Genomic DNA, 24,876 nt, shown 5'->3' on the forward strand with positions numbered 1-24,876 from the left:
CTGTTCCTCTTAAGGTGCATCGTGCTTTGCTGTACATTTCTATACCGTGTTCTCTCTTTACGCTGTAACCTCAGAGGCGTGAGTATTTCTTGGTCATCTACAGAGACCTGCCTTTAGTAGGTACTCTCAACATAATTTAGATTGGTAGCAGTATAAACTTATATTGAAAATGTAAGAAAAACCAAATTTGTCATTTGCTTTCCATGTATGAATTCAAAGAAACCCCCTTTTCCTCCGTTAAACTTACAGTTCAGGAGAGATTTCTGAGGCGATCCTGATGTAGTTGTTGTCAGATATGCTGAACTTATGGAAGAGAACCCACTCTGGCATCTTCTTGGTGACAGAGTAACAAGAAAGGGGATGCAGCTGTGCGACTTGCTTGTGCGTCAGCATTAAGTAATTACCTGACCCATCGACGTCCCGAGCAATCTAAAAGGCAGCGTTTTACAGAAAAAAGGATTTTGTATTAATATGGAGATCGATACACAAAAATATTTTGTTTTAAAAATTCTAAAATACTTCACACAGAATAGTTAAAACTACAGATTTGCCGCCCATGTTTTCTAGTTTCAGATACAGAAAATAAGACATAAACATGTTTTGCTCAAAACTTGGAGCCAGTGATGATAATAAGGACGTTAACTAATTTTATCAATTTCAGGGCAGCATGCCAAAATAGTGCAGCTACAAAGGTGAATGTTTTGGTCAAGAAATAAAGCCAGCACGTTCCCTGTCGCGTGATGGACCACGCTCGCAAGTGTGCAGTGCTTTACACTTGACGTTTTAGCTCCTTTAATCCTCAGGATAACCCTGTGATGCAGGTAACCTTACTTCTTCCATACAGATGAGGAAATCCATGCTAGAATGTCCTTTTTCTCCATTAAGGGTGCTTTAGAGTTTAGGTGGTGCACACTAATTCTGTAACTTGCTTTAGTTTAGAGGCGCTACGTTAGTCAACCTCCACGCCGGGAAAGAAACAAATGGGCTGTCGCCTTTACTTCTTGTTGGGCATTACATCACCAGGTACATGGGAGCAAACAGGTGAGATGAGGGACTATACGTTCAGCCAAAGAGTGCTGTAACAGTTCCTCCGCGATGGGAAAGGTCTTCCTGACAGAACATTCTAGCTGAGTCCTCCGTTCCCCTGAGGGGAAGTATATTTAAGTACTAAATCTTTAGTAACATATAAGGGTTTTTAGTTTTATTTCAAAGTTAACATCAATACAGTAATCATCCTAAGTGGGAAGTTTCTGACAGGATGTCCTCAATATGTGAAATTTTGTGAAGAGCACACTACAGGTGGCCTGATCCATTCTTACCTGCATAAAATAACCAGACAGAAGAGCCTTCCTTATGTTCAGAGTGTTTTCCTTTGAGCCAAAAGCAGGTTCTGTGTAAGGAAGCTCGATTCGCTTGATGATTTCTAAGAGTTCGGCTCGGATTACATCTGCCATCCTGAGTGCAGAGCAGTTGAGGAAGTAATCGTGACACCACTTTTCAACACAGTCTAGGAAGGAACAAACAAAAGCTATTTAGAAATGACTTGTCATAACTGAGAGAGCCCAGGCGGGAAGGCGCTCTGCCTCTGCGTCCCTGTGTCCTCTCCTAACAAGGTTGTCACGAGTGAGTGCGAGGGAGGCAGCAAGGACGGGGACCTCGGTGGCCGCGGGAGTGGCTGTCCCTGGCACCGCTGGGAAGGGAGAGGGTGCCGGCTGGCAGGACCTGCAGTGACTGTGGGGGACTCCACGAGCCCACCAACTGTAAAGTGCAGGTCCCTAGCGCTGACCAATACTATATATCACCCTCCCTCATCTGGCTCGTAAGGGGCAGAAGAGACTGTCTCAAGATCAACATTTTGTCCAGTGTGCGTATGGCGAGGATGTACGTGCCCACGACATTCAATCAAACTGGGAGGGAAAAAGCTTACAGTACAGATACCTCTGATCCATGAAAGTATCTCACATACTTTACTTAATTATAAGAAAAGGATTACTACTAGGCTGATTTGGGAATGAATGATGTCACAGTTAAGCTCGCCTACCCTAGCTGCAAGTTTTGTATCAAAATTCAGTCCCCTGGATCAGCGTGAAGTTATTCTTTCTTGCCATCTGTGATTAGCTGGGCCCAGAGTTTCGCCTTGGCCTGCGAGCGCATGCGGCCTTGGCAGAGCGGGCTGCAGACCTCCGTTGGTCCTTCCCGTCCGCTCAGGCCCGTCTGGAGCCACAGGAGTGCTTGCAGTTGGTCCAACGACGACCACCACCAGCTTGCCCTCCAAAGATGCCAAGGCCCTCATGTACTTTCTGGCTCCACTGACAACTTTTTCTGCTCAGCTTTGAAAAACTAACTCCCTGCTCTGCCGCTCTGACTGCTGTCATACTTTTCACTTTAAACATTTTTCACACCATCTGCTGGAGCAAAGGAGGTAAAAGCAGCATCGTGGAGAACAGAGGTGAGAATAATCCTCCTGGTAGGAAGGGAGCTCCCCTCTGGCTGTGTCCGCCTCACTGCTTTGCCCCGTCTGCCCCTAGAGACCCCCTTCCTGTCTTTAAGGCCCAGCACAGGAGTTTACGTGGAGGAGTTTTCCGTTCCCTCACCACTGGGAATGGGAACATACCCACCGTGGTTTAGAGGTACCCAGGACTTCTGCCGCAGCTTTGCCCCAGGCCATTCTTCTCCCCTGGACGCCCTACCCGCCCCTCTCCCCTCCTCCGCCAGGGTCCAGCCTCCCTCAGCTCATCAGCCTATTCATTACTATCACCTGGAGCTGGGGTTTGTTTTGTTTTGAACGCTCCATATTCTCTCTCCAGCCAGTAGTGAGCATGCCATGTTATGAAAGGCACAAAGCACAGCTCTGGCCGGTGGGCACCTAGAGGTGGCAGTTCCTTTCCTTCCTCCCTGGACCCGAGAGGACAGGAGCCGTGCTGTGCAAGTTTGTGTCCCCTGTCCCTGCGTCCCCAGTGAGCTCGCTCTGAAGGCTGCCGGGCTGGGGGCCGGGGGCCGGTCCGTGGATGCAGGCCTGCCCGTGGATGCAGGCCTGCCCTCTGTGGGCGCAGGAGGCGTGTCTCTACCGCTCACCTGCAGGTGCCTGAGGGCCTCAAGCACCATCCCACTCAAATGACCAAGGGGGCTGGAGACAAAGGGTGTTGGACGAATAACAACCCAGCTTCGTCTGGGGAAGGAAAGGTGGAATTGGGAGGTAATTTGTGAGAAGGCCAAGCGTTCACTTACGTTCGCTGGTGGAATTCAGAGCCATGTCCTGGTAGGCCTTGTAAATGTTGATGAGGGTGAAGTGATCTCCTTCAGGGTGTAAGAACGTCTTCCAGCAAGACAAGGCGGCCTCCTCTGCTCCCCGGGGCAGATGCGAAAAGCAATTAGGAGCTTTAAGATGCAAAAGGGCAGAAGGTCAGCAATAATGAGATGTGCTCTTTAGCACGACAGGCTGCGGGGGCGGGGGGGAAACGGATGGGGGCTCACTGCTGTTTGTAGCCCTGCTCCTGTCTTTCTCTGTGAATAACATGCTATCCTGTTTACATAGAAATCAGAGAACTGTAGGGTGAGCCGTCATCTTGTGCTTCTTACTCCTGTGTGTTAGCTTTTCTCAGGTCTGCTCAGCACAGCGGACACCCTGCTTGTAAATATTACAGCCCCTGGTCCAGGGACAGGATTAGAACTCAGGTCCTAATGCAGCATAGCCTTTGGTTTGTCCTGCCAGTAAAAGAATCAATTAAAACCTATAAACCAAGATGAATGAGGTGGTAGGAAATAAAACACGCACACGTGACACGCTTTTCTTGATCTGTGCCGATCACTTCAACAAAAGCAAACTCGGTATGCTATCACCTGTCTGCTTTAAGAAATTCACTGGGTTTTTATTTAGATTTTTTCATATTAAGGCAATTCTTATAACTTTACACTTTCAAACTACTAAAATATTTCATTATCATTTCAAATGGATCTCATTTAAATCTATACCTGCTGCAGATACACAGTACAAAAGAGCCGTGGAAGGAATACCTGTTACCATGGCAGCGACTGTTAGCATTTCATCTACACAGTCAAATTCACAGGATGCTAAGATAGACTTGGCGAGCTGTGGGTCAAGAGGAAACTCTGACATGATGATTCCAAATTCAGAGAGGTTTCCATCATTGTCCAGTGCTGCCAGATAATCTAAGTCTTCCAAAGCCTGCATCAAGCTTTCCGGTGCTATAGGGAAGAGACAAAATTAATAATTACAAAGTCTCATACAACCAAGATGGAGTAACAGGTACTGGATTTTCCTTCCCACACAAAACAACCAAACAATGAACAAAATATATGAAACAAGAGTTCGCAAGACAGAGATCGTCAGGCAACGAACAACAGTGATTCCTGAGAGGGGGGCACCTCGAGGTAAGCCTGAGGGCTGCCCAGCGTACTGCCTTGAGAGCGTTTCCAGGCTGCGGTGCTGGGAGGGGACCCAAGGGGAGCTGCCAGACTCCCCGAATTATGGAGAGGGTGCTGAGGGTCCGGGGAGACTAAGGTGGCCAAAGCCTGCAGGTCGGACCTCCTGAGAGGAGAGAGCTCTAGAGCAAGGACTCAGAGGATGTACGAGAGCCCCTCAGTCAGTCAGCAGGGCCCATTCACTCCACTCCAGGCCAGAGAAGGAACCATCCAGAAGAGCAGAGGGTCAGCACCCGGTGCTCACACGGGATCCAGATACGGCCGTTCCCACCAGCCAGGCTGCAAAGCCTCATGATTCGTGGGACTCTGGGGGCGGGGGGGGGGAACACAGAATAACTACACCCCACATGTACACTGTTCCAGTGCCACCTAACTAATCCTAAAGTCAAGACCTGAAAGGATCACTCTGCCACCCAGGACGAAGCTCCAGAATATTTACGGGAATACAAAATACCCAGTATCCAACCCAGTAAAGTGGACAATGTCTAGCATCCAACAAATATCATGAGGCATGAGAAGCAGGAAAATATATCCCATAATAAAGAGAAAAACAAACCAATTGAAACTGACCCAGATGACAGAAATGGTAGACAAGGATGCTGAAAGAGCTATCTGCCAGTACAAGTAAGGACCAAAGGCTGATTTTCTCCATCCCTTTATTTCCCTTATAAGTTTATATGACATCAATAATGGTGTAGTTTTATTATATATGCTTAATAGCCACCTACAAAGATAAATCCATTTATTCAAAGTGAGGTATTCTCCTTGTCCTTGCAAAATAAAGTCACATTAAAATGGATACATGTGTTTTTCACCAGGCCTCACAAAGAAGCAAATCACACAGCCTGAAGCTGCTGGATTGTTCTACCACAGAAACGAAGGATTTATGAGCTACTCAACGGCTTTCACTTGTCTCACTTCCAACATGTTCCTGGCAGGCGGGAGACAGAGCCTGTGGGGACCTGGGAAGCAGTTTAACCTCCTTGTAGCTGGGAGTTCAAGGTAATGAACAGTACAAATTTACTTATTTGCTGCCCAAACTTTGACCACTAAGCTATTTCTCAAAATTTCAAGCAAACTGTGTAACTCAAAAGCCAGTCCCAAATTCAGATTTGATAAAGTCCCCCCATTCCCATCAAGAGACCTGGGAACACTGGGAGAGATCCCGCTGCGGGCTGGGGAAGGACCCCCGGTGCTGCATGCGGCTCCTCACATCCCCAGGCCTCTTGCTGGAGGAGAGAGCGTGGAACGGGCCTGGCCTCCACCTCTGACACGTGATTTGCCGGTGAAAGATCAGTTACTGTGAAAGCAAGTAGTGCTGGGCTGAGGGGGGCTGTGAGAAAGCCTGCAGAGAACCCAGGCATCTGCTAGAGGACTCGGGTGTGGCTTTCACCCCACCATGGAGAAAAGAAGCTGAACGTCCCTGTTTTTGGTTTCTTTTGTCAAGATTTAAAACGGAGAAGAGCGTGGCCTCGGGATTCCGTTCTTGGATTCTGACCCCTTGGCCTCTCCAGGGCACTAGCCAGGAGCACTGGTGGACTCCTTGTTCATTTGGAGACCCTGGGGCAAGGATGAGACCTTGAGAAATCACAGTCCCGGGAAGTAAACAGATGGGCTATTTAGAAAAAGAGTCCGAGCCATCAGTGAGCCATGAAATCAAAAGTAACAGAGATGGCCTCATCCACCAGAGGGCAGACAGCAGAAGCAAGAACTACAATCCTGCAGCCTGTGGAACAAAAACCACATACACAGAAAGGTAGACAAGATGAAAAGGCAGAGGGCTACGTACCAGATGAAGGAACAAGATAAAGACCCAGAAAAACAACTAAATGAAGTGGAGATAGGCAACCTTCCAGAAAAAGAATTCAGAATAATGATAGTGAAGATGATCTAGGACCTCAGAAAAAGAATGGAGGCAAAGATCGAGAAGATGCAAGAAATGTTTAACAAAGACCTAGAAGAATTAAAGAACAAACAAACAGAGATGAACAATACAATAACTGAAATGAAAACTACATTAGAAGGAAGCAATAGCAGAATAACTGAGCAGAAGAACAGATAAGTGATCTGGAAGACAGAATGGTGGAATTCAATTACAGAGAAAAAAACCCATAAAAAACACAAACACATGGAGGCTAAACAATACGTTACTAAATAACCAAGAGATCACAGAAGAAATCAAAGAGGAAATCAAAAAATACCTAAAGACAAATGACAATGAAAACACGATGATCCAAAACCTATGGGATGCAGCAAAAGCAGTTCTAAGAGGGAAGTTTATAGCTATACCAGCCTACCTCAAGAAACAAGAAAAATCTCAAATAAACAATCTAACCTTACACCTAAAGGAACTAGAGAAAGAAGAACAAACAAAACCCAAAGTTAGCAGAAGGAAAGAAATCAAAAAGATCACAGCAGAAATAAATGAAATAGAAACAAAGAAAACAATAGCAAAGATCAATAAAACGAAAAGCTGGTTCTTTGAGAAGATAAACAAAATTGATAAACCATTAGCCAGACGCATCAAGAAAAAGAGGGAGAGGACTCAAATCAATAAAATTAGAAATGAAAAAGGAGAAGTTACAACAGACACCACAGAAATACAAAGCATCCTAAGAGACTACTACAAGCAACTCTATGCAATAAAATGGACAACCTGGAAGAAATGGACAAATTCTTAGAAAGGTATAACTTTCCAAGACTGAACCAGGAAGAAATGGAAAATATGAACAGACCAATCACCAGTAATGAAATTGAAACTGTGATTAAAATTCTTCCAACAAACAGAAGTCCAGGACCAGATGGCTTCACAGTGAATTCTATCAAACATTTAAAGAAGAGCTAACACCCATCCTTCTCAAACTCTTCCAAAAAATTGCAGAGGAAGGAACACTCCTGAACTCATTCTATGAGGCCACCATCACCCTGATACCAAAACCAGACAAAGATCCTACAAAAAAAGAAAATTACAGACCAATATCACTGATGAATATAGATGCAAAAATCCTCAACAAAATACTAGCAAACAGAATCCAACAACACGTTAAAAGGATCATACACCATGATCAAGTGGGATTTATCCCAGGGATACAAGGATTCTTCAATATATGCAAATCAATCAATGTGATATGCCATATTAACAAATTGAAGAATAAAAACCATATGATCATCTCAAGAGATGCAGAAAAAGCTTTTGACAGAATTCAACACCATTTATGATAAAAACTCTCCAGAAGTGGGCATAGAGGGAACCTACCTCAACATAATAAAGGCCATATACGACAAACCCACAGCAAACAGCATTCTCAATGGTGAAAAACTGAAAGCATTTCCTCTAAGATCAGGAAGAAGACAAGGATGTCCACTCTCACCACTATTATTCAACATAGTTTTGGAAGTCCTAGCCATGGCAATGAGAGAAGAAAAAGAAATAAAAGGAATCCAAATTGGAAAAGAAGAAATAAAACTGTCCCTGTTTGCAGATGACATGATACTACACATAGAGAATCCTAAAAATGCCACCAGAAAACTATTAGAGCTAATCAATGAATTTGGGAAAGTTGCAGGATACAAAATTAATGCACAGAAATCTCTTGCATTCCTATACACTAATGATGAAAAATCTGAAAGAGAAATTAAGGAAACACTACCATTTACCATTGCAACAAAAAGAATAAAATACCTAGGAATAAATCTACCTAGGGAGACAAAAGACCTGTATGCAGAAAACTATAAGACACTGATGAAAGAAATTAAAGATGATACCAACAGACGGAGAGATATACCATGTTCTCGGATTGGAAGAATCAATATTGTGAAAATGACTCTACTACCCAAAGCAATCTACAGATTCAATGCAATCCCTATCAAATTACCAATGGCACTTTTTACAGAACTAGAAAAAAAAAATCTTAAAATTTGTATGGAGACACAAAAGACCCCGAATAGCCAAAGCAGTCTTGAGGGAAAAAAACAGAGCAGGAAGAATCAGACTCCCTGACTTCAGACTACACTACAAAGCTACAGTAATCAAGAAATATGGTACTGGCACAAAAACAGAAACATAGATCAATGGAACAAGATAGAAAGCCCAGAGATAAACTCACACATCTATGGTCAACTAATCTATGACAAAGGAGGCAAGGATATACAATGGAGAAAAGACAGTCTCTTCAATAAGTGGTGCTGGGAAAACTGGACAGCTACATGTAAAAGAATGCAATTAGAACACTCCCTAACACCATACACAAAAATAAACTCAAAATGGATTCAAGACCTAAATTTAAGACCAGACACTATAAAACTTAGAGGAAAACATAGGAAGAACACTCTTTGACATAAATCACAGCAAGATCTTTTTTGATCCACCTCCTGAAGTAATGGAAATAAAAACAAAAATAAACAAATGGGACCTAATGAAACTTCAAAGCTTTTGCACAGCAAAGGAAACCATAAACAAGATGAAAAGACAACCCTCAGAATGGGAGAAAATATTTGCAAACAAATCAACGGACAAAGGATTAATCTCCAAAATATATAAACAGCTCATGCAGCTCCATATTAAAGAAACGAACAACCCAATCCAAAAATGGGCAGAAGACCTAAACAGACATTTCTCCAAAGAAGACATACAGATGGCCAAGAAGCACATGAAAAGCTGCTCAACATCACTAATTATTAGAGAAATACAAATCAAAACTACAATGAGGTAGCACCTCACACCAGTTAGAATGGGCATCATCAGAAAATCTACAAACAACAAATGATGGAGAAGGTGTGGAGAAAAGGGAACCCTCTTGCACTGTTGGTGGGAATGTAAATTGATACAGCCACTATGGAGAACAGTATGGAGGTTCCTTAAAAAGCTAAAAACAGAATTACCATATGACCCAGCAATCCTACTACTGGGCATATACCCAGAGAAAAGCATAATTCAAAAAGACACATGCACCCCAATGTTCATTGCAGCACTATTTACCATAGCCAGGTCATGGAAGCAACCTAAATGCCCATCGACAAACGAATGGATAAAGAAGATGTGGTACATGTATACAATGGAATATTACTCAGCCATAAAAAGGAATGAAATTGAGTCATTTGTTGAGACGTGGATGGATCTAGAACTGTCATACAGAGTGAAGTAAGTCAGAAAGAGAAAAATAAATATCGTATATTAACGCATGTATGTGGAACCTAGAAAAATGGTACAGATGAAACGGTTTGCAGGGCAGAAGTTGAGACTCAGATGTAGAGAACAGATGTATGAACACCAAGGCGGGAAAACTGCGGTGTGCTGGGGATGGTGGTGTGCTGAATTGGGCAATTGGGATTGACATGTATACACTGATGAGTATAAAATTGATGACTAATAAGAACCTGCAGTATAAAAAGATAAAATTAAAAAATTTTTTTAAAAATTAAGGATTTCTGTTCAACAAACAGCACAATAGAAAAACTTAACTGAGCATAAGATTGGGGGGAAAAAAAAAAAGTAACAGCTGACATGCCAGAGAAGGTGCAAGAAGCAGCAGCAGAAATAAGCATCTCAGATTAAACAGAGCAGGAGGGCACTGGGAGCACAAAGTTAATTCCTGAAAGTTGTGTGGAAACCAGTTTCCATAAATCAGCCAAGCTGCTGCATTGTAAGTTACAGGATCTCTGGCAACTGTCCCTGTAAGCCCATCTGGCTTAACAGCCAGCCTCTGTCCCCAAAGGGCACCTACTTCTCATTTTTATGTCCTGGAGTTGAGTTGGCTGCACACAGAGTTACTAACGGACATAACGTCATGATTCAGCTCTCGGTCTGAACACCAAATAAAGAAAGGAAGTTCTTGGGGTTTTATTATATTAGAAAGAACAAGTTAATGAATGCAGATTATACAGGTGAAGGAATAATAATAAATAACTGAATAGGATTTGCTAATATTACATTCTACATTTTAAGACATCTCCCCAGTATGGCCCATAAAGTTGTCTTAGATAAAAGCAGAAGGGTTTAGATGAGGGTTCTTTATGGCAGTGCTATTTAAGTGTAATCCATGGGAAATAATGCTACAAATGGAATATAAATGTTTTAGTGTGAGGCCTCTTCTTTACAGCAGTGCAAAATCACACTGCTTTATTCCAAAGGCAATTTCAATATGAACAAATCATCATTTTTATTAAGTTCTATTGCCAATGGCAGCTGTACTCCCTGTAGGAGCTCACTACAAGGTCACACACCTCCCCCAGTGCCATCACTCATAGTAACTTGCAGGGCTATTATCACAATTTCGTTATGGTGCCCTTTTTCCATGGAACCCCAAATGCCAGGCTCCAATACTGAATCTGCGTTTTCCTGCCACAGTATCTGCAGAACGGCTGCTCACAAACAAAGAGGCCATTAATCTGGAACAAGGGTTAAGTCCACCATTCGGAGGGAGGGACTGACCCAGTGCTGATTCTAAGCAAGAGTGCAGGTCAGATGAGGAGTCCAAGGCTCTGCTGTGTCATTGCCAGAATCAACGGCCCCACACGGCATCTTTCCCATGGCCTTGAAAAGTCTACCAAAATTTTAGATGTCACATAGCAGGAATCACAGGTTGTTCCCCTCCCCGTCACGGGGACGTTTACTCAGGCACTCAGCAGGAGAGAGAAGAACCAAGAGACAGAGGCGAGAAGCTGAGCACCAGTGCTGTTCAAGCCTCTGTCCTTAGGTGTCCCTGAGGCACTGCCACATTCTCGTCTTGGATTTCATAAGACACCCCAAGTTCCTTATCACAACGCCCTTTGGCTTATGCCAGTTTGAGTGGCATTACTGGCACTGGCACCCAGAATTCTTCTATACATCAGAAATTCTGTCACAAAGGAAGAGTGTATCAAAGTGACACTGGGACTTAGAAAAGGCAGGGACGAAGCTGGCCCGGGGAAGGAGGATAGCTGTGCTCACACAAGGCTTGCTGTGTGCCTCGTACACATGTGAATTACACACACGTACACATATACAGATGGACATGGAGAAAGAGAGTGACCGCTGGACAGGGCGGGAGCAGATGAAGTTTCTGGCCCGGTGGGTTTTAGGACTGGAGCTTGGGCACTGTGTGCACTGAAGTAAAGAGCCCACAGAGGGGAGAAACGGAAGAATCGAGATGGTGCTGGTTGGACGGTGTAGATTCTCAGTAGTCTTGGGACTTTTAGGGAATAGGATTAAGAGTCTGGCTCTGAAGAGGAGAGAAAGGAAAGGCCTCTGTTTCACTTAATTTCACAAGGACCTGCTCACAAAAGCTGGCACGTGCCCACCTCCTACCCTACACGGTACACAGAGCACTTCTGCATAAATAATCTCATTTGAACCTCTTAATAACCCCCATAATACAAGAGGACAGACCCTCTATCCTCCTGTTACGCGAGTCCTGAGAAGGGCGGCAGGTCTGCTTCATCTGCGTATTTCATTTACAAGAGGAGTTATATGCAGCAGCTGCAAGCATCGTCTTTTTTTTTCTTTCAAAACGATGAGTCAGGTTAATCCACAGTTACATTTCCCCAAGCACAGCAGAAAATAGTTATGTGCGTACTGTCAGGGGACAAAAATAAATTGTCACCCTCACCCTTTTGTCCCCCGTTATCAGCTCTAAGCACCATGGAGTGAGCAGCAGAGGGTGACCACTGAGAGACACGGGAACTCCTCTGCACGGCTGTGGTCTGCCGTTTGCTTTTGAAAATCTTCGACGTTACAGGGCCTGCTCTTCTCTCTTCACGCTAGTCCACCAAACAGCGACTATCATGACAAGAAGGTGCCCAGGCAATCAACACGTGGTGCTGCTTGGGCTTAAGAGGTGAGCAGTTTTCAAAACTGAAACCTGTTTCTTCAGGGGGTGGCCTCGAGTGGTGACTGGCCGGCCAACGACAGAAGCCCTGGGGTCAGCGGTGAAAGACGGGAGAAATGGATGCAAGTGACACACCCTCACCTTCTAGACTCCTTTTTTCTCAGGGGCCAGAGTGAAAGCCAGGAGCAGAGTGGCTTCACTACTTGAGAGTTAAGGGATCACAGCTAAAGGAATCCTGCAGCCCGGGTTTCCCAGCCTTTCTGGGCTGCACCAACCGTCCCCCTCCCCGGCCCCCCACCCCGGGGCCCCAGCCCTCCCCGCCCCCTCCGCCCCCCACCCCCAGGCCCCTGCCCACACCCTTTCTAACTTGCCACAGTCCTGTCACTCTGGCCATTGCTATCAAAGAAAAATGCACTCAGCCTGAGTTTGCTACGGATACTTTACCACCTTACATCACATCCTATGACTGTTTCTTTCCTCCAAGCCACTCCCTCAAGGTATAATTATCACTAGCATACTCATCCTTGCAGCTAGTTAGGAAGGGGCCGGGCCTTTTCTGGGACCTTCTCTCGGGTGGAAAAGCTCTATTGAAGCCGAGCTGGCTAGCATCCTCAGAGGCGGGCGTCCGGCTGGGACTACTTGGCGGTTCTCCAGGCGATGTGCTAATCTCCCCAGGAACCTCAATGCCAAGGCCTACTTGACATGCATTCGATTTAGGCCTCTCTTTCCCACAGGCCTCTGAGCTCCCGCTGGAGAACAGCAACACTTTTCCTGCAAGAACACACAGCTCCAAGGGAGGCGGTGGCTCCCGAGGAAGGAGATCAGTCTTAGATGAGATAGGAGCTCACCTGGACCCTTTCCTCCTAGAGATTCCACTGCTCCTCTGGGGAAGAGTCGGTTGAAAACGTTCGATTCCAAAGAGTTTCCCAAAGTAATTGATTTTCCAAAGTGTTTACTGGGAGAGCTTCAATATAAAACTCCCTGCGGTTCCAGGGAAGGACTGGGCGCTGCTGAGGAGCATGGGCCCCTGTCGTGACTTCTAGGTGAGGTCCTGACACCGCCCCTCAGGACCATCCAGGCTTGGAGTCCTGGACCGTCCACTTGGCTGCTCTCCTTGTGATGAGAACCTGTGTCCACACTCTATTTTCTCTTCTACCTTTTCATGTCAAAGGTTAGCTTTCTTAGGGGACCCTCCTCTTCCTTCACCTACTCCAAAGTCTATGCGCTATTTTAAGAAATATTTGAGGAAGCGTAACTCTGATATAACCTGTATTTCTCAAGGGCTTGTAATCCTAATGGCACCACTGGACAAAATGACTGAAAAACATAGGAACTGAGACAAAGCACGGCAAAACGGTAGAAATTCTAGTTTCCATTTTAAGTACACTCTGCTTACAAGGTCTTTTGGCTGACTGCTCTCTCATGCAAATTTGATAAATGCCATGGATATCACAACACTAAGATGAATACATTGCCAATCACCCCCTTTGATAAACACAGTGAAAATTTTAACCATGGGCCTAATGTGTGGAAAAAATTAAGGATGTTCTCTTTTATTAATGCACAAATGAAAACTAAACATCTACTGAAGGGCAATCAGTACTTAAACCAGAAAACATTATACAGGGACTCGAATACCCACTCAGTTGCAGTGAAGCTAAGCTGCGGGTTGGGAAGGAAGCAGCAGTTCCAGAGTAAACAGGGCTGGGACTGGGCGGCAGGGAGCAGGCTGCGGCTCTGGGAGCCTCCTCACACGGTAGGAGCGCCTGCCCTTAAGTTTCCTTAGCCTTCCGTTCAGCATCCCGGTGGTTTCCGCGGGAGCAGCCCAGGTCCCGGCCAGGTCTGATACTAGCGGGGAGGAAGCCAGCACCCCTCCCATGGTGGAGGGCCCTCCTCAGTGAACTTGAGGGCAGGGGGGAGCTCCCCAGGAGACAGACGCTCAGACTGTAATTCTAAGGCCTCAGTCTTCTGCTTAACAACCGTACCCCCTTCATATCTCCACTTACCCTTAATTACAAAGGCGTGAACTTTGAGTGGGTTTTCCCCAGGTGACGGTGTGATTCATGAGGAAGGGCCCTTTGCCTACAAGTTTTCCCACCGAGAAACACTAACGCTGCCAAGAATCCTCCTGTGTTCAGTTCGGCCTCACACCCCTGTACTCCACTATCCCCCGCCCCACCGGCTTTCTACTGGCCTGGCCCCATCTCCCTATGTTAAAGTGGCCAAGGGCAGACACTTCTCCAATGTCAGAACAGATATGTCCTAGAGGGTAGCTTTTTTTTTTTTCATTTTGAAAATTACTCTAGAGAGTGTTTACCTCTCGTGGGGAAAGCGCTTCAGGACAAAGCAAAGCCCCGGGCTTCCTTGCACCACCAAGGGCCACTGCTCTTAGGACTGGGGACGGGCAAGAGGTACGAGGGTGAGGCTCAGCCAGGCGCCTGCTGACCCGCGGGCACACGGCTACCTGGTCTATTCATGAAGTCACAGTGGCCTAAGCCCGCGATGTCGATTCTCTTCATAAAAAGCACCATGCTGGTTAGGTTGGCCTCCTGCATTTCCGCTGGCTTAAGTGGCCGCATGTCTTCGGAGGCAAACTCCTCAGAGTACAGACAGAAAAGTTTTCCTAGAAGAAACCAAGGAAGATGGTTTTAATGCTTCTGTGTTGCCTCCGGACAGGAACTTAGCGTGAGCTGGGCTTGGGGTCCGCAGCGCTACCTGGAGAAGATGAACCGAGAATCTGCTTGCGTATCTCTGCTTGGCTCCGGCTGATGGGCTGCGTGACGAGCGAGTTTGCTCTTATTCTAGGGTTGTACACCTTTAAACGAAAGACAGCATCTTTAGCGTCAGCTCACTCAAGATGTAGCAGGCTCGCCGGCCCTGAAGTGACTGCTGTTTGCACACTTTACTTCACGAAAGGCTCTGCTACTCATTTCTTCTGTACAATATTTATTATTGTTTCACTTGCCTTGAGATGGAAACGGCAAGAGCTTTGATAAATGGATTTAAGGGTTGTCTGCTTTCATTGTAGCTTCAATAAATATGGGAGCTCTGTATCATCTGCTGAAATACAAATGCCACTTCTCAAAGCGCTGTACCGCTGACTCGCGTGCCGCATGGAGAAAAGGATGATCAACTGACAGTGCTGCATTTCCTCAAGGTTCTGTTCAAATTGACTGTGATCCCAGGGGTCTCATCTTTATCACATATGCTGGGCTTTTCCAGTCCTATCAGCTAACACAAAGACTGCAGATGGCACTAACAGTGATTTTTCTCAGGCGTAGTTTAAAGGTAAGTAATAACCCTGGGTTCTCTGAATGGTGGACTAATTCAATAAGATCAATCCAAACTGGTTCCAAGGGAACCTTCCTAATGGCTGGAATTGCTCTGTCACAGTAAACAAGGATATTTAAGAGACCCATAGTTTCCTGGAGGGGTAAAAGCTATATAACATCTAATAATGGTAAATGGATCAATACTTGGGTAGATTCTTTTCAGTTTAAATGCTATGATTTCTGAAGTCCCACTGTCTTTGAGAGTTTGAGATATCCTATTTCCATTTTTCCTAACTTTTTTTTTTTTTTTTTTTTTTGCCGTATGCGGGCCTCTCACTGCTGCGGCCTCTCCCGTTGTGGAGCACAGGCTCCGGACGCGCAGGCTCAGCGGCCATGGCTCACGGGCCCAGCCGCTCCGTGGCATGTGGGATCTTCCCGGACCGGGGCACGAACCCGCGTCCCCTGCATCGGCAGGCGGACTCTCAACCACTGCGCCACCAGGGAAGCCCCTAATTTTTAATTTAAAGATAGTGATTAAAAATATACAGACTTTTTATAAAATTTAGGATGCAATTTTATCATGTCAACTATAAAGCCAAAATTTGCAAAAATTAAACTCAGTGTACTTGAAACTAATTTCTAGTAAATTACCTGGGGGGAGATGCTAATTACTTTGATAAAGGGGCTACCAAAAATACCCAAGGGATGTACAGAAGAAAAGATCTGTTTAGGAGTCAAGTAATTTGCTTTAGTAGTTGTCTTTCCTTAAAACTTTTTCCTCTGGCCCCTCAACCAATTTAATTTGTTTCCAGACTATCAACCTGCTAATGACAGGCAGTTACATGTGCTCAAGACTTTTGTTACTGGATGCAATAGTTCTTCTTTGTACACATGGCCAAATACAGAGAAATCCCCAGATCATATAGTTCCTCCTCACTTTCTGGTCAGTAAAATGGTGGGAGCCCAAGACAATTAGCAGCAGTCTACTTAACCGCGTCAACAATAATTACCTTTCTTCTCTCCACCCCGACATCAATAACAAACTTGACTGTGTTGCTCCAGATCAAAGATTCCCCAGAGCTAGCTGTCAACACCACTCGTCTCTGGTAAACTTGGCATCTTTTTTCTGTTTCATCATTTGGCTTGAACAATGCACATTTCTCTTTTGGATACAAAGGAACAACTACCAGCTCTCCAAGATCTGGGTTTAAGTTAGATCCTTCTTGACAGATAATTTCATAGGCTTTTTCAATATCCTAAAGTAAAAGAATAACATCATCCATGAGAATAAAGTACATTACGAACAACTTTCTCCAAATTATATAAAACTATAGGCAAAAGCTGCATAATGTATACAGGGAAAGAAATACTTGTGTTTTCTATAGGTATCGTTAACTATGAAAAGGAGGTATAACTGCGTAAGAACATGTCTTTGGGGAAGTTAAATATAATTTATAAATAATTTCAATGCTAATAATAATAATAATTTCAGTGCTTTTAGTCCAAAATGGCTTTCCTCTTGTGAAATGTACTGTCTTTGCCTTTATGCATTCATCCTGCTATTTTTCTAGCTCGGTGCAACTTCTCATATCCATTGACAATGACAGATGAATAAAAGTTACTCTCACATCAGTGATGATGCATCACTGTGCTTTAATGGTGGCAGAACTAAGAACTCTAAAACAATTTCTAGATTTCCAATAGAAGCATATATACATACACATTCCACAATCAGGGTCTCTAATCTGGGTCATCTTGAAAACTATTATTACCCATTAGCACTTTAAAAAAAGCAGAAATGCAATGAAATAGGCAGGAAATATTCACTGCTATTTATATATTTGCAAGATTCAGGAATTTAGAAATACTCTTTAAAAATGCTTCATTGTCAAATATACTGAATAAAAGAGTAAATTATGTGCCCTAAAACCACAAACAAGTAAGTATATTGGTGTAAAATGCTCAAAAAGCAAGACATTTTACACAGTACTTTTTAGTTAATTAATTTTTGGCTGCGTTGGGTCTCCGTTGCTGTGCCCGGGCTTTCTCTAGTTGCAGCGAGCGGGGGTTACTCTTCATTGTGGTATGTGGGTTTCTCATTGCGGTGGCCTCTCTTGTGGAACATGGGCTCTAGGCACGCGGGCTTCAGTAGTTGTGGCACGTGGGCTCAGTAGTTGTGGCTCGCGGGCTCTAGAGCGCAGGCTCAGTAGTTGTGGCGCACGGGCTTAGTTGCTCCGCGGCATGTGGGATCTTCCCGGGCCAGGGCTCGAACCTGCGTCCCTTGCATTGGCAGGCGGATTCTTAACCACTGCGCCACCAGGGAAGCCCTTCAGTACTTTTCTATTTCTCAAATCACAACCAGATTTTTAGGACCTCATATAAAAAAGATGTCACTTAATGTAATTCTTACTCCTTTTAAATTTGTTTCCAAAATTTCTATTTTTTTAAGGGCCTAACTAACTACCAGATGGAAGAAGCCCCATTTCATTTCATTACATACATTAGATTTCACTAAAAATCTGAGTAAAAAGATGCCTTCCCATGACTGTTAAGTCTGAGTCCACTGTCCAGTGCTCCAGCTCACCTCTCCTTCCTTCCCCGCCACCTGTATAGTGGGATTGAACTAACTCAAGGGCTTTGTAGGTGGACAGATCTGCCTAGAAAAATAGTGAGACCTCGGGTGAGCTATATGAAGGTTATTCCTGAGCTGCTGAGAGGCCCCCAGGAAGCAGGGCAGAGGCTGCCCCCTGGGGTCCACACAGCAGTTATCCCGGTACCTTCTCCTGTTCACACTCCCCTTTTCTGCAGGGTTGGTTTACTTGGGGCAGATTTTTGTTTTCAACCAAGCGAAGAGCAGGATTATTGACCGTAATGAATGAAAAATTGTCAGCTGGAATAATCAGAACAAAGCTATTTCTTCCAATTTTTATAATTCTAATCATGTCATCATTTTAAGTGAGGAAAGCTTAGAAATTTCTACGGAGGAGAACAAGTCCTCGAGCTGCGTCTCCCTGCACAGGACATTCACACATTCCTCCTGGGTGGCAGGTGGTAACCTCTGCACGTTGGTACTTCACCCTCCACAGCTACCCTGGAGCTGAAAGAGAAGATTCGATTCCAGCCACCCACTCACAAATTTCTAATCCAAATAACCTTCACACTGCACTGAAATATTGTACCTAGTTTAGATTCCTCAAGCTGACAGAAAACTTTGAGGCCATAATCTTCAGAATTTAAAAAAAGTACTTAAAATATTCATTCGGTGCTTCAAACTGTTCACTCATTTCTTTCCTATTCAATGTATTCAGAGCATTTACGTGTGTGGGGCTTTCCTACAATACCTGCAAAACTCAGGAAAACACAGGAACCTGCACTGAAGGAAGATATCTGCCCCCAAATGAAAGGCCCGCAACTAGGTGGAACATTTCACAAGAAAACCTTCAACCTGAGAGCATCTTCCTTGTGACAGCTTCAAGCTGCTCAATAATCTGGCTAGATAGTGTCATTAACCTTAATTCGTTTTCTATTTAATCTATTTCACTTTTTTTTCAGGTTACAAGATGGTGAAGTGATAAGGAACAACACACTGTAAACATGCAGGGCTCCAAGCCTCAATTAAGCACAAGAGCCAGGGAAGCGCGCAGTTGCGGGTATTCACAGCAGGTGAGGGGCTAAGTGAGCAGTGCGAGAAAATGTGAGGCACCTAATGTTCACCAAGCCAAACATGAGCGTGTTTCTGCAACTTTAAACCGATTTCCTAAGAGAAAAAGCGACCGTTAGTACACTTCAGTCAGACGGCTTGGGTTTGTTTTCCTATGACATTCAGTTGCCATGGCAGATTTTAAAGTTTTATATAGAAATCAAGAAAGCTTCAAACAGCATGGGGAAAAATGATCAACAGCTGTTAACATGGATGTCGGAGCAAGACAAAACTTTCCAAAAGACGAATTACGAGACCATAGGAGAGTGTTAACCCTGACATAAGTAGTAAAAAAGAAAAAAGTCCATCAGTGTATACTGAACTATGTTCCGCTTTTTAGGTGGCAGATGGGGAAAAGAAACCCAGATAACACCTGTGGAATTTGGGGCTGAATTGTGAGGAAAAACACTGGTTCCCAGAGAAGGTATGCTCCAGCCCGCAGAACTGCTGCCCCACCCGCTGGGCAGCCTGCTGGGAGCCTCTGGACAAGGAGAACCACCCCCCCACAGAGATTCCAGTGCTGGACCCGGGCCACAGCAGCAGCTCCTGCCAAAATGACGAATCCTCATTCTCGGAGGCTCAGAACTGCCAAATCCGCCCGGAGCTTTCACTACACCGTCACGTTCATGACTTTCAGGACTGATGGTTTCTTAATAGGAAATGTCTTTCTGGTCTGACTTCAAGGAAGATTATATAATTTTCTAAGCCCTGTGGATTTTACAGTTTCTACCACTATCCTAGGTAAAAATGCATCTTCTAAAGTCTGACAATTCAGAAGTCACTATGCCATTAATTAGAGCTTATATGAAACTTGTAAGAATCAAATACTTTAAGAATCAAATATGACCCCCAATTCTGTTATGAGCTTTATTTTTCAAAAATCCATTTTGGCATTTTTGGTTACTCTGACTAAAGATGACTACTCATTCTATCAGTCTTCATTATACTGTCCCCCACCCGATCCACCCCGAAATGTATGCCTTCTTTTCACCTGGCAATTCTAACTTTCAAATGTTTCAGACTCTTTTAATTCTGCCATTCCTCCCTCCCTTAGGCTTCAGCCAGTTATACTGAGAACCTCTAATTGTTTTCATAAATCCTTCTTCTGTCTCCTTAATCATTTTGTTACTTCCCTCAGGACTTTCTTGAGTATCTTGAATCATGCGGGACTAGGGAATGATCATAGAATAAATCACTGTAATCAGTAGAAGATTTACTATTCAAGAAACTGTGTATAATCTACACAGGAAAAATGGAAAATATGCTGTAGTTATCATATATTTGAGATTCTAAATTACTTTCTTTATGGAAACAGATAAAATCTAAGTTGTGAGAAAACTGTCTAAAGTTCCCCAAACTAAAGGATCAGTCATCCTTTATGCTTTGAGTATAAAGCAGAATAAATACTCCTGAAGGTACTTGTGAAGGCGTGTGAATACTTAAGACAAGGCTCTGGTAGAGAGCTGAGGTCCTTGTCTTTGTTCAGCTGGTGGCTCAGCCAATATCATACAATTTCCTTTTGGTTTCTGTTTAATCACTGGAATTACTACATATCTGGGTCATGGTCTAAAAGCCAGTGCTTTTTTTACTCTCTGAGTGAGATGACGGGTAGGGGAAAAAGGCCAGGAAATCAGTCTCTAAGAAGGAAGGTCTAACTCCTGAGATTCTGGAGGCTTTTAGATTTGGTCCGCAGAGCAGTGGAGAGAGAAGCAGGGCCACAGTAACTGCATTAAAAAAAAAAAAGCAACCCCAAATGACACCTTGACTCTATAAAAGCAAAAAGAGACGCTCAGCTGTACATTTCCCATTGTTCTTTTGCAAGACATTGTCAGATATCGAAGTGAACATTTTTCTCATTCATCTTTTTAAGAAAAGTGTAGGGAAATAGCCTTCTGACTGTGCTATAAATTATATTTTCCTGCCTAACACTCCACTGACTGCTGTAGGAACATTGTGGGTACTTTTTTGTTCCCTGACTCTATGCGGAGGACTTAGCTTATGTCCCGCATCTCCAGCACATGCGCCTGCCATGAGGGAGGTGGCCGTGAGTGTGAGATGAGTGTGTCTTCTCTACTGAGACAGTTCACAGCAAGCCTTCGGGGCAGCCCAGGATCTCACCTGATCCCATGGAAGGAGGTCGGCTCTGGAGATCACCCCCAGAAATTCCTCAGAGTCCCCACCTCCCCACCCCCATTCTGTGTTTCAGAACAGCTCCTGGGTTGGTTGGTTGGTTGGTTGTTTATGTATGTATGTATGTATGTATGTATGTATGTATGTATTTATGCTGTGGCTTGTGGGATGTCAGTTCCCCAACCAGGGATCGAACCCATGGAAGCACAGAGCCCTCACCACTGGAACTCCAGGGAAGTCCCCAGTTCCTGCCTTTAGAAGCACTTCCTTGTTTGCCTTTCAGCGTAGGTTTTACTTACTCTATATCAAGGATTCTTCTAAAGTATGAAAAAAGAGGTGTGATGGAACCAAATAGCAGTTCCATCAGTTAATTAGTAAACTGAAACCTGTACATTAGTTATTAAAAGGTTCCCAACAAGGTTAAAAGGTTCCCAATAAGTAAACTTATTACTCTCTTAGGTTAGAATGAATATTACTTACTTACTTGTTCACAGGCCAGAAAGACTACAATGTCACCCTTCTCACCGGAGTGGTGAATTTCAAAGATAAGGCGTAAAATAGACTCCAAAGACTCCTTCTGAGCCCCACTAAGGTACACAACCTCCACTGGGTACTTATTTTTCACTTCTATGAGAGGCACGTTTCCATAATAAGAACTGAGTTTGCTGATCAGGTGAGGTGAGGAGTTAATTATGAGCTTCAGTTCCGGTCTTGCCAGTAAAACATCTTTAAGAAGTCCAAGTAACACATCAGTTGCAATGCTTCTTTCATGAATATCATCTAAGATGATGACCCCATAGCTACCCAGAAAAGGACTGGACATCATTTCTCTCTGTAACATGTCATCAGTACAATACCTACAAGGAAGAAACATGAAGGTTAGAATACTCTCATGAAGAAAATCATATGAAAAAAATCCTAACATAAACAACAAAATATCCCTTTCCTATATCCTTTTGTCTAAATCAGGAGTTTAAATCTTTATCGGGGGCCAAGATTTCTTCAAGTTGATAAAATCTACAGGCCTTCAAAATAGAAAAGTACACATGAACAAATTTTAAGCACAGTTTCCATGTGTTCACAGACCCTCTAAAGACCATCCCTGAGCCCTAGGTTCCAGACCTCTGCCTTACATGTTCATTACAGATATTAACAAGAGCTACATCTAACATTTGCCCTGAGCTTTTTTAAAAAACGTAATTCAGCAAAATACCCTTGTCCGGTAAGAGCTCCCCCCATTCCATCAATGTAAGAATTTTGAGTCAGAGCACACACTTCAAGGGAAGGATACACAGAGGACTGCCCTCTCTCAGGCTCACGGCCCAGTGAGTCCACTAGTAGGACTCTGTCAGTGGCACATTGTGGGAGATGACGTCACCAGGGTGTTAGCATCAACGAGTTGGAAATGTCGTCCAAATAATAACCACACGAAAGCATCTAAAAAGTAGCCACCTATTTGAGGGCAACGTTCCTGGAGGAGGAACGGGTCATTAGTGATTTTCATGGATTTCCAGTAGTGTTTGGGGTGTGTTTAAAAATAATAGTAAAAATAAATACCTATTAGTCATCCAGCACCATAAAAACATCATCTTTCTGACACTATTTACATCTCTGCCTATATTATTCCTTGAGGAAACCAATTTCATAAGTTTTCTACCCATTTAAGGTATTTATTTTATGTGTCCCTGTCTACGGCAGGTCTGAAACTGCTGTTCTTAGAAAGGCCTGCTTGCAAGGTTGGCCCTTGGCCGGCATTTGGGAACCTAGATTTGGGAGGGTTCTCACCATTCCCAGAACTGATGCTTACTGTTTGTAATATGGCCTAACCTGCTTTCCTTCTGGGAGTATGGAACTTTAGAATACAGTAGGAGGCAGAGGGTGCCTATGTGACCAGTCCCCAGTAAATACCTGGGCACAGTCTCTAATGAGTTTCCTTAAACTCGTTGCTACAACTCACAGCTGGAGGAACGAAGCATATCTCAGGTGGTCCACTGGGAGGTGCTCTCGGAAGCCTGCGCCTGGTTTCCTCTGGACTTCACGCCTCGCACCATTTCCCTTTGCTGACTTGGTCTGTATCCTTTCACTTCAGTAAATCTGAGCTGTGGATTAACTATATACTGAATGCTACGAGTCTTCCTAGCAAATCATCAAACCTAGGGGTGGTCTTGGAGACGCTGAAACAGTCCTCAATTAACCCTTTTCAAGGAAGAAAGAAAAAGGAGAAAACATTTGTAAGTTCCTAGTGTGCTCCAGGCATTGTGCTGATAGAATAGTTCTCATTTAACCTTTAGAATAAATCTTCAAGGTAGACATTACTACCCCATTATTTATAAATGAGGAAACAGGTTCAGAAAGGTTAAGTACCCTGCATAAAGTCATAAAGACAGAGAGAGTCAAGATTTAAGCCTGAGTGTCTATTACATCTCACGCCACTGTCACATTATAAAGACGGGTCCCTTGGCTGCCATGGATTGGTAACACAGCCCATGTTCTCCCTCCCTGCACCTTGACGAGATCAGAACATTTGCTCTCTGCCTTTACTCCTACACTTGTTCTCATTCTGTGTCTGTCTTACCAAAAGGGTAATGATAAGTTGCTGATTATTCCTTTTCTCAAACTTAAGAAAATATATTGAATACTACAATATTATACTTTGTGCAAGATGCAAACAAAGAGATGCATCCAAAATCTAGGTTTCAGGTCATCTGCTGCTGAGGGTAATTAGTATGATATAATAAGTACTATTGACTCTTGTCTGAAAACAAGTTGTTTTAATCTATGCTACTTCCTTAATGTTATTCCCTTCTGAGCAAAACTCATCTAAGCACTTATCTGATAGGAAGAAATGCTTTCTCTCTGCCAGACAGAGGAGGTGTGTGTGTTATGTAAATACATCCAGCCTTAATTAAAAAGGGAGAAGATGTGACTCACCTAAAACTCTACGAGACTCAGCAAGCTAGACCTGGCCTTCCAAATGATTATATGAAACTAAGGGAATACTAAGGATCCACCCTAAAACTTACCATACAAACCTCCAGTTTTCTATGTAAGACAGAGATCTATTTCTTACCTTTATATTAATAAGATCATGTGTACAGTGCTTAAGAAAATACTGTTCCAGATAACTATGTAAAAAGATGGATACATTTTGGAAATGTAATTTATTTTTTAAATTTATTTTTATTTATTTATTTTTGGCTGCATTGGGTCTGTTGCTGCGTGCGGGCTTTCTCTAGTTGTGGCGAGCAAGGGCTACTCTTCACTGCGGTGCGCGAGCTTCTCATTGTGGTGGCCTCTCGTGTTATGGAGCACGGGCTCTAGGGCGCGCGGGCTTCAGTAGTTGTGGTGCGTGGGCTCAGTAGTTGTGGCTCGTAGGCTCTAGAGCGTGGGCTCAGTAGTTGAAGTGCACAGGCTTAGTTGCTCCGCAGCATGTGGATCCTCCCAGACCAGGGCTCGAACCCATGTCCCCTACATTGGCAGGCAGATTCCTAACCACTGCGCCACCAGGGAAGTCCCTGGAAATGTA

General features: G+C 44.0%; 1 protein-coding gene across 3 annotated transcripts in view; it reads right to left on the reverse strand.

Annotated features, from left to right (window-relative positions):
* DHX32 (DEAH-box helicase 32 (putative)) overlaps positions 1-24,876 on the reverse strand; it is a 51,082-nt gene that overhangs the window by 1,297 nt on the left and 24,909 nt on the right. For all 3 annotated transcript variants that reach the window (XM_027112915.1, XM_027112917.1, XM_027112916.1), the window contains 8 exons: positions 21,835-22,207; positions 16,531-16,776; positions 14,964-15,063; positions 14,713-14,871; positions 4,015-4,206; positions 3,229-3,378; positions 1,320-1,507; positions 248-429 (listed from right to left, as the gene is read on the reverse strand). In XM_027112915.1, coding sequence (XP_026968716.1) covers positions 248-429; positions 1,320-1,507; positions 3,229-3,378; positions 4,015-4,206; positions 14,713-14,871; positions 14,964-15,063; positions 16,531-16,776; positions 21,835-22,207 — 1,590 coding nt within the window. The remainder of the gene's footprint in view (positions 1-247; positions 430-1,319; positions 1,508-3,228; positions 3,379-4,014; positions 4,207-14,712; positions 14,872-14,963; positions 15,064-16,530; positions 16,777-21,834; positions 22,208-24,876) is intronic.

Source organism: Aethalodelphis obliquidens, unplaced genomic scaffold (assembly GCF_003676395.1).
Source record: "Aethalodelphis obliquidens isolate GAN/ISIS:26980383/991018 unplaced genomic scaffold, ASM367639v1 scaffold11, whole genome shotgun sequence".
NCBI classification, from domain to species: domain Eukaryota; kingdom Metazoa; phylum Chordata; class Mammalia; order Artiodactyla; family Delphinidae; genus Aethalodelphis; species Aethalodelphis obliquidens.